The sequence below is a fragment of the Macrobrachium nipponense genome, chromosome 7, assembly GCF_015104395.2.
Source record: "Macrobrachium nipponense isolate FS-2020 chromosome 7, ASM1510439v2, whole genome shotgun sequence".
Lineage (NCBI taxonomy): Eukaryota > Metazoa > Arthropoda > Malacostraca > Decapoda > Palaemonidae > Macrobrachium > Macrobrachium nipponense.
In genome coordinates, this window is record NC_061109.1 from 10479606 (window position 1) to 10492105 (window position 12500).

Genomic DNA, 12500 nt, shown 5'->3' on the forward strand with positions numbered 1-12500 from the left:
ACTATAAAACAAAAAAAGCTTTCCAAACGTCTGTTTACATCCAGCACTTATGAGTATCGAACAGAGCGCCAAGCAATCACTTTTACACAGTAACCATAAATTTTCATTCTCTCTCTTCAACTACTGAAACTACCAAACAGTATAATAACCATTCATTTCTATTCTTTATTCTATCTTTACCTAATGTTTTTTTTTTATTAATGTATTGCGAATGCTAAGTTTTTCAATTTACAGCAACCTTTTACCCAATAGAATACTTAAAGCACAAGGGGTAGATGCTGACCAATAGGAGAGCAGGACCTTATGGGGTGACTAGCATCAGAACCAATGGGAGAGTGGGAGGATGGTGGCGTTTTACTCAGTTGGCGGCGCGGGAGTTTTAAAATTTGTTCTCGGTGGTCCGGGCGAATCTCGGGGCTTTATAGCAACAACCTTTCGTATCTTGAAAACTTTTCGTATGTAGAGCAGTAAAATTTTTCCTATTGGCTTTCGTAACTTGGATTTTTTGTAAGTTGAGCCTTTCGTATCTCGAGGTACTACTGTATATATACGTATATATAAAGGTGAAGGTGTCCAATCAGACGACAGTCATGTACAGTGTGTACAAGTGTTTTATTAAGAAACGTTTCATGTTGTCACCAACATATCATCAGTCTGCAATTGAAATTCACAATTAAAATAAACTTAAAAATTACAAGAAAAATTAAAACATACTCAGAACGTTAAAATAGGGAATGAGAAGAAAACTACCTATTCATAAAGAAAGAAAGAGCTGAGTGACTACAAACGGTAGGTCTGCACACAACGTAAACCTCACACCAGAGAGAGAGGAGATGATGAGGTGTTGAGTTTAAACTAGGTGAAAGGTGCTTAATAAACAATGATTCAAGGGTAGTTAGATGGGTAGTTTTGCTTTGTGGTGCCAACAATATTAAAATGTTTCTTGTCAATAATAACTTTACAACTTTTTGCATGTATTCTTATACGTATTAGAGAACTCGGGATTAGAGATTCTGGACCCAGTTCTGTAACTTAATCCCAAATGGCTATACATAATATCGGCCTTGTAACAGTATACATGAAGAACCAACATAAATACCAAGACATCTTGGGCATTCAAATTTATATATGATATTTGGACTTCATGAAATCCTGTAATTTGTCTTTGTAATTAAAAAAACCCTCCATTTTTTGTGGATTCATGGGAATTGAGATTCAGTTTTAAAAACCAAATTCCTTTTCAATAATATTTCTAACTTTCACACGTAAACTGTCAGAATGAATAAATGGGATGGGTGCATACATAGTTAACTTAGGTACATTAAAATTAAGGGTGGGTGCTGACAGATACTTCAGTAGCAATTTACTAATAATGTTAAAAACCGAGTCATTGTTTATTAAGTACCTTTCACCTAGTTTAAACTCCAACACCTCGTCATCTCCTCTCTCTCTCTGGTGTGAGGTTTACGTTGTGTGCAGACCTTACCGTTTTTAGTCACTCAGCTCTTTCTTTCTTTATGAATAGGTAGTTTTCTTCTCATTCCCTATTTTAACATTCTGAGTATATTTTAATTTTTATTGTACTGAGTATATTTCAATTTTATTGTAATTTTTTAAGTTTTATTTTATGTGAATTTCATTGCAGACTGATGATATGTTGGTAACAACATGAAACGTTTCTTAATAAAACACGTGTACATGACTGTTGTCTGATTGGACACCTCTTCCTTTATATTTATGGTTTCCTTGATATGATATGATATTTACATTTTCATAAAAAAATGCTGGTTCTTGAAGGTAAAAACTATTGTAATCCTCTGGTGACACTACATTCTTGAAGTTTTATGTACAACCTGGAGTGATTTTGCCAAATCTTGAGGGCTACAAGAACAGTCGATTACTATTTACGTATCATATAGACTAATTAAAGTAAACGTATCTTTAAATAGACTTATATATTAGTATCACAAAACATTTACTGGCATGAGTCAGAGGCCGTTTTAATGAAACTGCGTTGCAGCTCATCTGAGGAATATATCAGGAGTGAGCGTAGATGTGTTTTTAAGAATAAGCTCGACAAATATCTAAACTGCATCCCAGACCATCCAAGATTGGAAGATGCAAAATATACCGGAAGATGTACTAGCAACTCTCTGGTAGACATTAGAGGTGCTTCACACTGAGGGACCTGGGGCAACCCAAACAAAATGTAAAGTCTGTAAGGTCTCTCTCTCTCTCTCTCTCTCTCTCATCAAATTACTGGATAATCTCTCTCTTTGGATACTTCGATTTTGCCAAATCTTGAGGTCTACAAGAACAGTTGATTACTAGTATTTACATATCATGTAGACTAATTAAGTAAACGTAATCTTTAAATAGGCTTATATTATTAGTATCAACAAAACATTTACTGGCATGAGTCAGAGGCTGTTTAATGAAACTAACACTTCTCTGTCCTATCTGTTCAGAAAATAAACGTTACGTCAATCCCCAAGACCATTGGCAAATGATCTCATTTGCCAAGACGCCTCTCTCTCTCTCTCTGATCAAATTTTTTCATTATTTGCGCTTTTGGACTGTTATAAACTTTGCGCATCGCAAGCTAGTATTCATTCGCTTGGAAACTAGTTCCGCATATGAGGCGTCACTAAAAAAAATACGACATAAAAAGTGTCAAAAATCATCATAACCTCAAAATTTTTGTTGTAATCTAACCAGAAACTTATTTTTATTAATATACTGTGCTAAACTATAAAGGATTTTTATCATAGTATGCGTTTTTTAAAAGCGTTGTTAACTCGGAGCGTCGGAAGACGCCTCTCTCTCTCTCTCTCTCTCTCTCTCTCTCTCTCTCTCTCTCTCTCTCTCTCTCTCTCTCTCTCTCTCTCTCTCTCTCTCTGCTAAACTATAAAGGATTTTATCATATAGTATGCGTTTTTTTAAAAGCGTCGTTAACTCGGAGCGTCGGAAGACGCCTCTCTCTCTCTCTCTCTCTCTCTCTGCTAAACTATAAAGGATTTTTATCATAGTATGCGTTTTTTAAAAGCGTCGTTAACTCGGAGCGTCGGAAGATGCCTCTCTCTCTCTCTCTCTCTCTCTCTCTCTCTCTCTCTCTCTCTCTCTCTCTGCTAAACTATAAAGGATTTTTTATCATAGTATGCGTTTTTTAAAAGCGTCGTTAACTCAGAACGTCGGAAGATGCCTCTCTCTCTCTCTCTCTCTCTCTCTCTCTCTCTCTCTCTCTCTCTCTCTCTCTCTCTCTCTCTGATCAAATTACTGGATAATGTCTCTCTTTGGATACTTGGAATTTGCATTGTAATCTAACCAGAAACTTAATTTTGTTATTATTACTGGAAACAAGCAATGATTTTTTCATTATTTGCACTTTTGGACTGTTATAAACTTTGCGCAGCGCAAGCTAGTATTCATTTGCTTGGAAAACTAGTTTTCCGCATATGAGGCCGTCACTACAACAAAAAATTCGAAAAATAAAGACATAAAAAGTGTGTCGAAAATCATCATAACCTCAAATTTTTGTTGTAATCTAACTAGAAACTTATTTTTATTAATATACTGTGCTAAACTATAAAGATTTTTATCATAGTATGCGTTATTTAAAGTGTCGTTAACTCGGAGCGTCGGAAGCATCAGCGTCGTAACGTCGGAACAAAACGTCGTAACCCAGGGCGGAACGTTTGTAAGCCGGAGCCGTCGTAACCCGGGGGCCCGGGGGACCTGCCTGTATATATATAACATATTATATATATATCTATACATACATATAGATAGATACAAAATGGAATTACTTACCATTCTCAACATCTGCTATATCTAGATGTTGACTTTTAATGAAAATTCCAACATTCTGGGATCGTTTGCTATCTAAGACTTTGGCAACCTAATGAAAAAAAAAGGACAACCATAGTATAATCTTTTACACAAAGTTGAAATATCATCATTCTGTACAGTATATCTTTCTCTTAAGGAGTAAAATTCTTGGCATGAAGTTTCTAAGTGCTGATGATAATCTTAAGGCAAAATTATGCAATTAAAATAATTTGCAATGAAAAACTCTGTGTTCAAACTCAAGTCCACAATGTTATATCAGTTGGGCACAGCATATAAGAGCGTAGTTGTTAACAATCTTGGTTTCCTAAAAACAAACCTATTTACCGAATCCTTCATTAGCAATGTAAGAAACTAAATCTTAATTGCAAAAAAACAGCCAAACCATAGGTAATTGACTGATATGACCTCCCAAACTATTACAGCCCATTCTCATCTGATATTTATTTTTTGTTTTCCTGTGTGTGAGAAACATTAAACATTGGGCCAATGTGAGGCTGAGAAATGGACTTGGAGAAAGCAGCAGGACTTTAGTATTAAAGACAAAGTAGTACCAAATTTTCAAAGTATGTAATTTGTATTTTCCTAGGTATACAAACTGTAGCCTTTCATATATGGTGTATCCTTACTTTGCATGTGCTGGACTGCCCATGTAATGACTAAATAAAGGTGTTATCCAGGTGGAATGAAGGAGAGGAGATGCCCATTCTCACCCAAGTGACACTAACCACTCTATTTCCAGCCTACATAGAGAATGAAAAACTGGCAAGAAATAATGAAATGAGGTGGGCAAGGTGGATTAGCCTTAATATGAAAGGTTACAGTTTGCATTCCAAGGAAAAATGCAAATTACGTACTTTTACAATTTTGCACTTGTTCATATGAGGATACATACGCTATACCTTTCATACATAAAGACTCGGTACTAAGGGGGAGGTAGAGCCAACAGTTAGAGATGATTCCCTTTGCGGGTGGAGCCGAGTATCACTGTGCAGAAAAATGATATATCGGTGCTACTTTGCTGACCCCACCCTAGAGGGCAGGTTAGTGTCGCTATGTTGACACCTCCTTGGAGAGAGTGGCAGTACTTCCCTCTATACCCACTCTACAGACCAGAATTATGCCAGATTAATCCTTAAGAACCCAGTCACCCTCTGTGAAGAGGAACTGTCAGTCAGTAGCCTTGGTATAGATAATCTAATCAATGGGTTTGGATAAAAGACTCTACTTTACCTGCTCCCCCTCTGTTATACAAGGGGAGATGAAGGCTCACATTCTAGGTTATTAGAACAGGGGCTAATAGTGCCACTTACCTGTACTCATTCAGGTCCAGCTTGTACTTTCATACGAATGCTCATGGGCTAGGATGTTGGAGGGAGGATGGGTCTTTACAAAACCCCTCTTCCCTCAGGAGCTTCACACTATAGCCAAAGGACTTGAATGAGCAATGGAACACCTGGACAGTTCCTGGTAGTTACATTATTTGCTGAACCACCATACAGGATATAATGAAAAGGTGTTGAATTATTTGTGGGCAACATCCTTAAGTAGAATGAAGTGAAGGTAGTCTGGTAGCACTAAACTGCCACCTCATTATTTGTTGAACAAATCAGTTTGAGAGAGGGGCCTGTGGACAGGTTAAAAGGTCCAATGCACTATCAAGAGAATTGTAATCTTTGGAGATTACCTCCCAAATCCAGGAGATGGAGTTCTTGGATAACTCCTCCTTGTGACATCCCATATACTCTTCAAAAGGCATTTTCACTCTGGTATGAGGTTCTTAAGCCTTCCCAAGTAATATTTTAGGGCATAAACCAGGCACAACAAATCTCATCTGGCTTTTGCTCACTACCATTGAATTCTTGAAGAGAGGGAGTCAAGAAAGTCTTAAACTTTGGGTCTGGAACCAAGGGACTTTACGTCTTAACCATGAATTCCTAAATGAAAGAGAATGAGAGACCACCATTGCTCTGGCCAGAGGAAAAAGATATGACTATCCTGCAACTCTCCCAAACTTTGTCAAAGCAAGGACCAGGAGGAAGACTGATTTAAGGGTAAGATCCTTGTCCAATGACAAAGACAGGGGTTCAATGGGACTGCCCTGAGTCTTTGAAGTACCAACAACAGATCCCACTAAGGGCCTAACCTCTCAAGGTCATGACTGTTTGAAGCTCCTCAAGCAATGCTATTTCTGAGGTAGTGGACAGGCTCATACCATGTAAGCAGAATACTTGAGCAAGAACTGCCCAATAACCTTTGACAGCTAAGAACATGCCAGCCCTTGTCTCATCGCAGAAGACTAAGAGATCCGCTACATACTGAAGAGAGGTACTAGACCAGACTAACCCCTTCTACAACACCAAACTTCAGATAGCTCACTTTCCTTGTTAGAAATTCACAGCAGATGTGCAGAAGGTGCCAGATATCTCCCTCACTGCTCTGAGACACAAGCATCTTTCTTGCAAGAGATGCTTGATAACTTCCACTCAAGATGATGTAGTGACTGCACTGCTCAATGATACCTGTGAATGTATCCACTTTGCTTCTTTATGACATACACCATGTTCTGGGTCACTACACTTAGACAAATGTGGCAGGCGTTGCCGTTTATAGCTTCTGACTACAAGACCTTAACATATGTCAATGTTTGTGGCAATAAAAACATCTCCTTGGTCTCGGGATATGTTGCTTAACCTTAAAACTAACCATGTTGCTTTTATTACTTTAGGAAAGCATGCTGAATTAAATGTAATGATTAAATTTGGAATGGAACCAAGTTTCCACTGATCCTTTTCTTTATTCTTTCAACTCTAATTACACATTGATCTTTAATTCTTCTACAAGCTTTTCTTATGAGTACAACATCAGTTGGGGTGTACATATTCCCTTGTGTGATTCCAAACAGCATGATACAGAGCAGTCTGCTTTAACTCCTCTAAGATGAGATAACACTTTTGATTTTTCACTTTCTTTACTGAAGCTGATTCTTCTGTCAGCATTCCTCAACCTTCAGATTATATTTTAAGCTCTCGGACACATCACTTCACAATTCACAATGTCTCAGTATACATCAAATTAAAAATATCACAACTAGAATCTTCTCGAGAATAATTCATTAATGGACAGGCATCATCATATAAGTATCTACAACAGGTTTTAAGTGATGGACGGCTACGTCATATGATTATTAATATTACATACCACACGATTTGAATGAATTTTAGTTGGGGAAGATGTTCCATATCACTTCAAATGAATCCATTAATGGACTAATGGCAACTGTAGTAGCTTAGCACAGGTCAGAGGGTGATCAGTATGCATTGAGACTTGATGGATGAATGTATTGTCTCTATCCCATGATATCTTATTATTTATTTGCACATAAATATATCCAGGGATGATGTTGGTTTTAGTTCTTATCTTTTATGATAGAATGTCAGTTATAATTGTAATTTTGCAAAGAAAAGGTCAAAGAAATATTAGAAAAAACATGTATAAGGCCTAGGGTTATAATTAATGATATATTGCCAATATGTTCGCTGTGACCTATTGGAATGTGGAGAACAGAGCCGAAGCAACCGACCTGAGAAAAGCTGATAAATGATTTCTGTGGAGTGGCGTCATACAAAACTGCGTAGAAAGACGAGTAAATGATCACGAGTTCATGGGCTCTTTTCAAAGTGCCTTTGGGAAACTAGTTGTAGCCAGTAATGTGAGGCGTTGTCGAAGTATGCGTTCGTATGTGCGTGTGCGTCTCTTCTATTGATAATGTACCCCTACCCAAGTCTATGGTGCATTGGCATAGAGACGTGGAAGAAAGGCAAGATGCCGAGGGAGCTCTGCGAAAGTGTCTTTATATTTTGAGTGAAATATTCTGGCTGCATGGGTGAGTCTTGAACTATTTAGCCAAAGGGTGGCTTGTTGTCTATTTAACATTTTATAAGAATATCCAATCTTTGACTTTGTTGTTAAACTTATGTGTACTTACGATGTGGTTTTCTCGTGTCTTTGAAACAGACGATTCTGGCGGAACCATGGGGGGGAACCGAGAGTGTCCCGATGGGAGAATAGACATTTGGTGTGACTAATTACATTTTAGACATTTTAATATTGGGGTAACTGAGTTAAGTTAGTCTGTGAGACTTGATTGATTTACTGTCTTTTCGTTGTTAAATAAATGTATTTTTATAATGCAACTCTCTTATTTTGATTACCTGTTAGCATGGAGAGAGAGAGAGAGAGAGAGAGAGAGAGAGAGAGAGAGAGCGAGAGAGAGAGAGAGAGAGAGAGAGAGAGAGAGAGAGAGAGAGGGGTATCGCTTAGAGAGAGAGATTATGTGTTGGTATGCCTGACACTCGGAGTTACACGTTTACCAAATAAATAACGAGATTAATATCCCGTTAACAGATGTGGTGGCTTTTGGGTGTTACACATGTATACCTTCCAAAAAGTTACTGCATCTCCCCATCTCAGTAAGTCTTGTAAATATTTTACATCAAATCTACTCAGAATTTATTGTTAATTCTAGTTCTTTTCTGTTATGATACTGTGTGAACAGTAATTTGTAATTTTTAATTTTACAAAATAAAATCAATTATTAGAATTAGAAAAACATGTATAATTTGGTAAAATTTATGAGTGTCAGAGAGGTTTTTAGAATTTTTTTTCCAACACCATGTCCATTCGCATATCTTCCTCTTTCCATTGATGTGTTTTTTCTTAAAACTGGCCTACCTTAAACCTTAAAGTCTGCCCCATTTGGAGGTATGCTTAATATATTTGGCCTGTCCATTAAGGGTTAAAGGTCAAATGTTCATCATAGGAGGTTTCAAATATACCTGGTCCTATTTCACATACATTCCTGGTCAATTTCCCTTTGCTCTGGGCTGGAGATTAGAATTCCAGTGTAACTACACTAGAAGGTTTCTTAGTCTTTCCCATACACAGTTGTCAGAGGAGGATACAGAGGTCATCATCTATGCCAAAAACTTTATCATCTGAGAGTCCAGGACTACTTGATTCTTTAATGCTACTACTCAAAGATCGAATGTCATTAAAAAAATTAAGTACTACCTCTGAAAACCTTACAAAGATATCATCAGCCTTTCATGAAGTTTATTTTTCCACCAATGGCACAAGTGAGAGCAGACTCACAAATGTCCGCCCCCCACCCTACCCCACAGGGGATGGAACAACACAATTTGAGTGGCCCAAGTGTAAGCTAAACCAGCTTGTTGGGACTGAGAGTATTACAAGAATACAATCATTCACACCCAAATCATATTATATGGGCAAACCATTCAAAATGCTCAAGTCCTATCCACAGAACCAGACTCCACTACATCTGTGGCCCAGCCTGCAGAATAGTTCTGCCCTTGAGCTATCAATCTGATATTTCTCAGGTTCAAACATTATTGGGTACTTGATGATCCTAACACAGTTCCCACTACTTGGCTTCCAATATAAAACCAGTCCCAGCTATGATACCTTTTACTATACCAGGACCAATAAATTTTATCAAGTGAAAAATTCCACAAAATTAACCCAAAGTAATACATAATGATATATGTATGGAACTCATGGACTCGAACCCAATAACAAATTCCAGGGGTTCCAGAAACCCCTTACCACGTCAAGGGGGATAAAACTATAACTGCTGTGGTCTTCCAATGGAGACTCAGGAACCTACTAAGATCCATGTGTTTATTTTTACCATATCATTATTGATGAAATGTGTAGCATGTCTTTGCCTGATGCAGTTGCACATAGCATAATCATCCATGACAACTAAATGGTAGTTGACTGCCAATGTCATATATTCCTGGTGTAAGTGTGTGATACTTAGAACATTATCTGGGTCTTTTCATGGTCTTGTAATGTGAATAAATACGTATAGCATTATGCCAAGGCACAAATTTCCAGACCACAAATGATTACTGCTGGTGCTACTTAGAACACAGCATAAATATCAGCAATTCATACTTGAAAGCCTGTCAGAAAGTTTTCAGTGAAAATTGGCAAGTGGCCAAGCATGTTATTTTTGTACTATAGTGTCCTTTATATGTGTACCACAAGCATTTTGTACATCAAACATAATGGATATCTGTTAGCATTCAAATCCTCCATGGATGTGGTCTGCAACTTGGATAGTGAACTTATAGAAGTGTTATTGTTTTGTGATCCAAATGGGAGTGTCAATATCATATTTTTGTATATGTCATATGAGTCATGAATTTAAAATTACCATTTTCTCTATTTGCAAATCAACTTATTAATGAAACTGATCCGCAATTTTTTTTCATTATAGTACTTGGGTCTTTTCCTGGTCAAGCAGGAATAGTAATTATATCTGACCATTCTCCAGGGAACAAATTATTATGAAGTTATAGGATGAACAAATTGCTAATGGTTCTAGATGTTAGATCATTTACAAACAAATGTTATTTCTACCAAGAGCAGATTAACTGTAACTTGAAATGGCATAATCCAATTCTTCCATACTGAGTTTTCTATTGTAACATATTTTCTATCATTTCAAAATTTAATGGGTTTGATTCAGAGATAATCTTCAATTATACAAACATTTTCATTTCAATTCTTGGGTTGCTGCTTATGTGTTCAAAATTTCTCATACTATGTTGCTTATTTCTTGGGATCTAGAACATTCCTTCCATTTCCTAATACAAAATGTCATGGTATTCAAGAATCAATTCTAGTTTTTTACTACTATATGTTCCATTTTATTTATATTTTTCAGCCAACTTTATGAATATTGTACTAATGAGGAATAGCTGGTGAGATTATTTCATTATGTGAAACTAGAATTTGAAAATTCTAAACTAGTAATATGGTTGTTACAAGTACCATTAAAATTTATAAAGTATGTTTAATGAGCCAAGTGCAAAATTCACTGATGAAAAGACCCATGTGCTTTCCCCACAAATATACCCATGCGTTTCTTTAAATATGTACAGTCCCCGGTTATTGGTGGAGTTAGTTATCGGCGATCCGATTTGTGATCTATTCTGCTACACTTCCTTCATGATCTCGGGATGTACAATAATAATCGCAAATAGGATTATGGGCATTCTTAAAATTTCCTTAGAGTTTACTTATACTTGAAAATTACTTACATTATAACTTTATTTGGTTGATTTATAAAATTCAGATGGTACAATCATTGTTTTCTATTATTCATTATTGAATATTGTAATTAGTATCATTCAGAATTAATTCATCATAAATCATCTTATTGTGAATGTCAGTTACAGTACACAAGTTGCCTACTTCCTATGATGTTGCTGATAAATAGTAATCTATAGATAGTTATGGTCTGTTTACAGGCTGTAAACATTATGTCAAAACAGTTCATAGTCTTTTGAGGAAAACCGTACTTCTTGAAGGTGTAATCTGGTCTACAGGTCCTTTATATTCCACTGGATCATATAATTATTGATTGTTTGTCTTATGAGTGAGTGGTGATATTTTTTGGGTAATTAAAGTAGATGTTTTAATACATAGTTGAAGATGATGTTTTAATTACGAAGTTATCTTAATATAAGTGTTGCTTTATTTTTGTTCTTAGAAACATGCCAGATTTTATAAGTAATTAGTATTTGCCTATATATACATACAAACCACAGCCTTTCATATACGGAGAATCATGCTGCACAAGCACTGGACTACTCATCTCATTTTCAGTGAACCATCAGACTAGTAAATAATAGTATGTGTTCTGAAAATTTACATGTCAGTTTTCTTAGTGTGTATCACATCTTAACTTTAAAAGGGAAGATGATTCTCTCAAATTTTTCAGATATTCCTCTTGAGTTTGAAAATGAGGACAGTTCAGTGTTCAAACCTGGGGCCCTACAATGTACAGAGTAAGTAGGACAATTCCTTTTCAGTCATCTTACTCAGGTACTTAAAAGTATATAAAAAAAATGCTATTTAACAACAAACCCTACTGGCAAGAGCAGATGAAATTTAAAAAGGATACTAACCTGAATCTTGGTCTGGTTTTGTTTCTTTTCTTTTCCTTCTTCTTTGGTTGTGTAACTTGTCTTGAAAATAAATAACAAATTCCGTTTCATTAAATTCTTCTTCTTCTAATTCATCCCACAAAGGAGTATCAGATAGTTGTCTGAAATATGAGAGGCCACATCAATAACATATACATTAAGGGAACTGTAACAGAGTTCTCAAGGTAAAATGTACAATGAAGGCAGTAAAAAATTTTTGTTTCCACAAACCATTTTGTCCTTATACATTACCTCACGCTTTGATTCAGTTTGTGCAATCAAATCCTTGTTGAAAAAATGTCGAAAGCGACCATGTTATCTTCACAGTGAGAGAGATCCCCTTATAAGAGATAAGGACCTGAAGATTTGCATGAAATCAATATGTAGCTTTAATTAATAACCAGGGCATTGGTATCCAACCAGATAGGAGGAAGGGAAAGCCTTTTCTTGGCATAAGGAAATGGTTTACTTATGACAAAAATACGTCTGAACAAATTTTGAAGTGTGGCACTAAAAAGCCATTGCTTCACACAGACAGATATCAATTTAGGTGGGAGGGCAATTGAAATGGATAGCAGGGTCTCTTAAATAAGATTACATCACCAGATAAGAAGGTATTGCACTTCCTCATAA

The 12500-nt window shown here is 36.4% G+C and overlaps 1 protein-coding gene across 5 annotated transcripts in view; it reads right to left on the reverse strand.

Moving 5' to 3' along the window:
* Positions 1 to 12500, reverse strand: part of LOC135216988 (uncharacterized) — a 358855-nt gene that overhangs the window by 70366 nt on the left and 275989 nt on the right. For 4 of the 5 annotated variants that reach the window (XM_064252540.1, XM_064252538.1, XM_064252541.1 and 1 more), the window contains one exon: positions 3811 to 3898. The exons of the other annotated variant lie outside the window; for it this stretch is intronic. In XM_064252540.1, coding sequence (XP_064108610.1) covers positions 3811 to 3898 — 88 coding nt within the window. The remainder of the gene's footprint in view (positions 1 to 3810; positions 3899 to 12500) is intronic. 5 annotated transcript variants of the gene reach the window in all.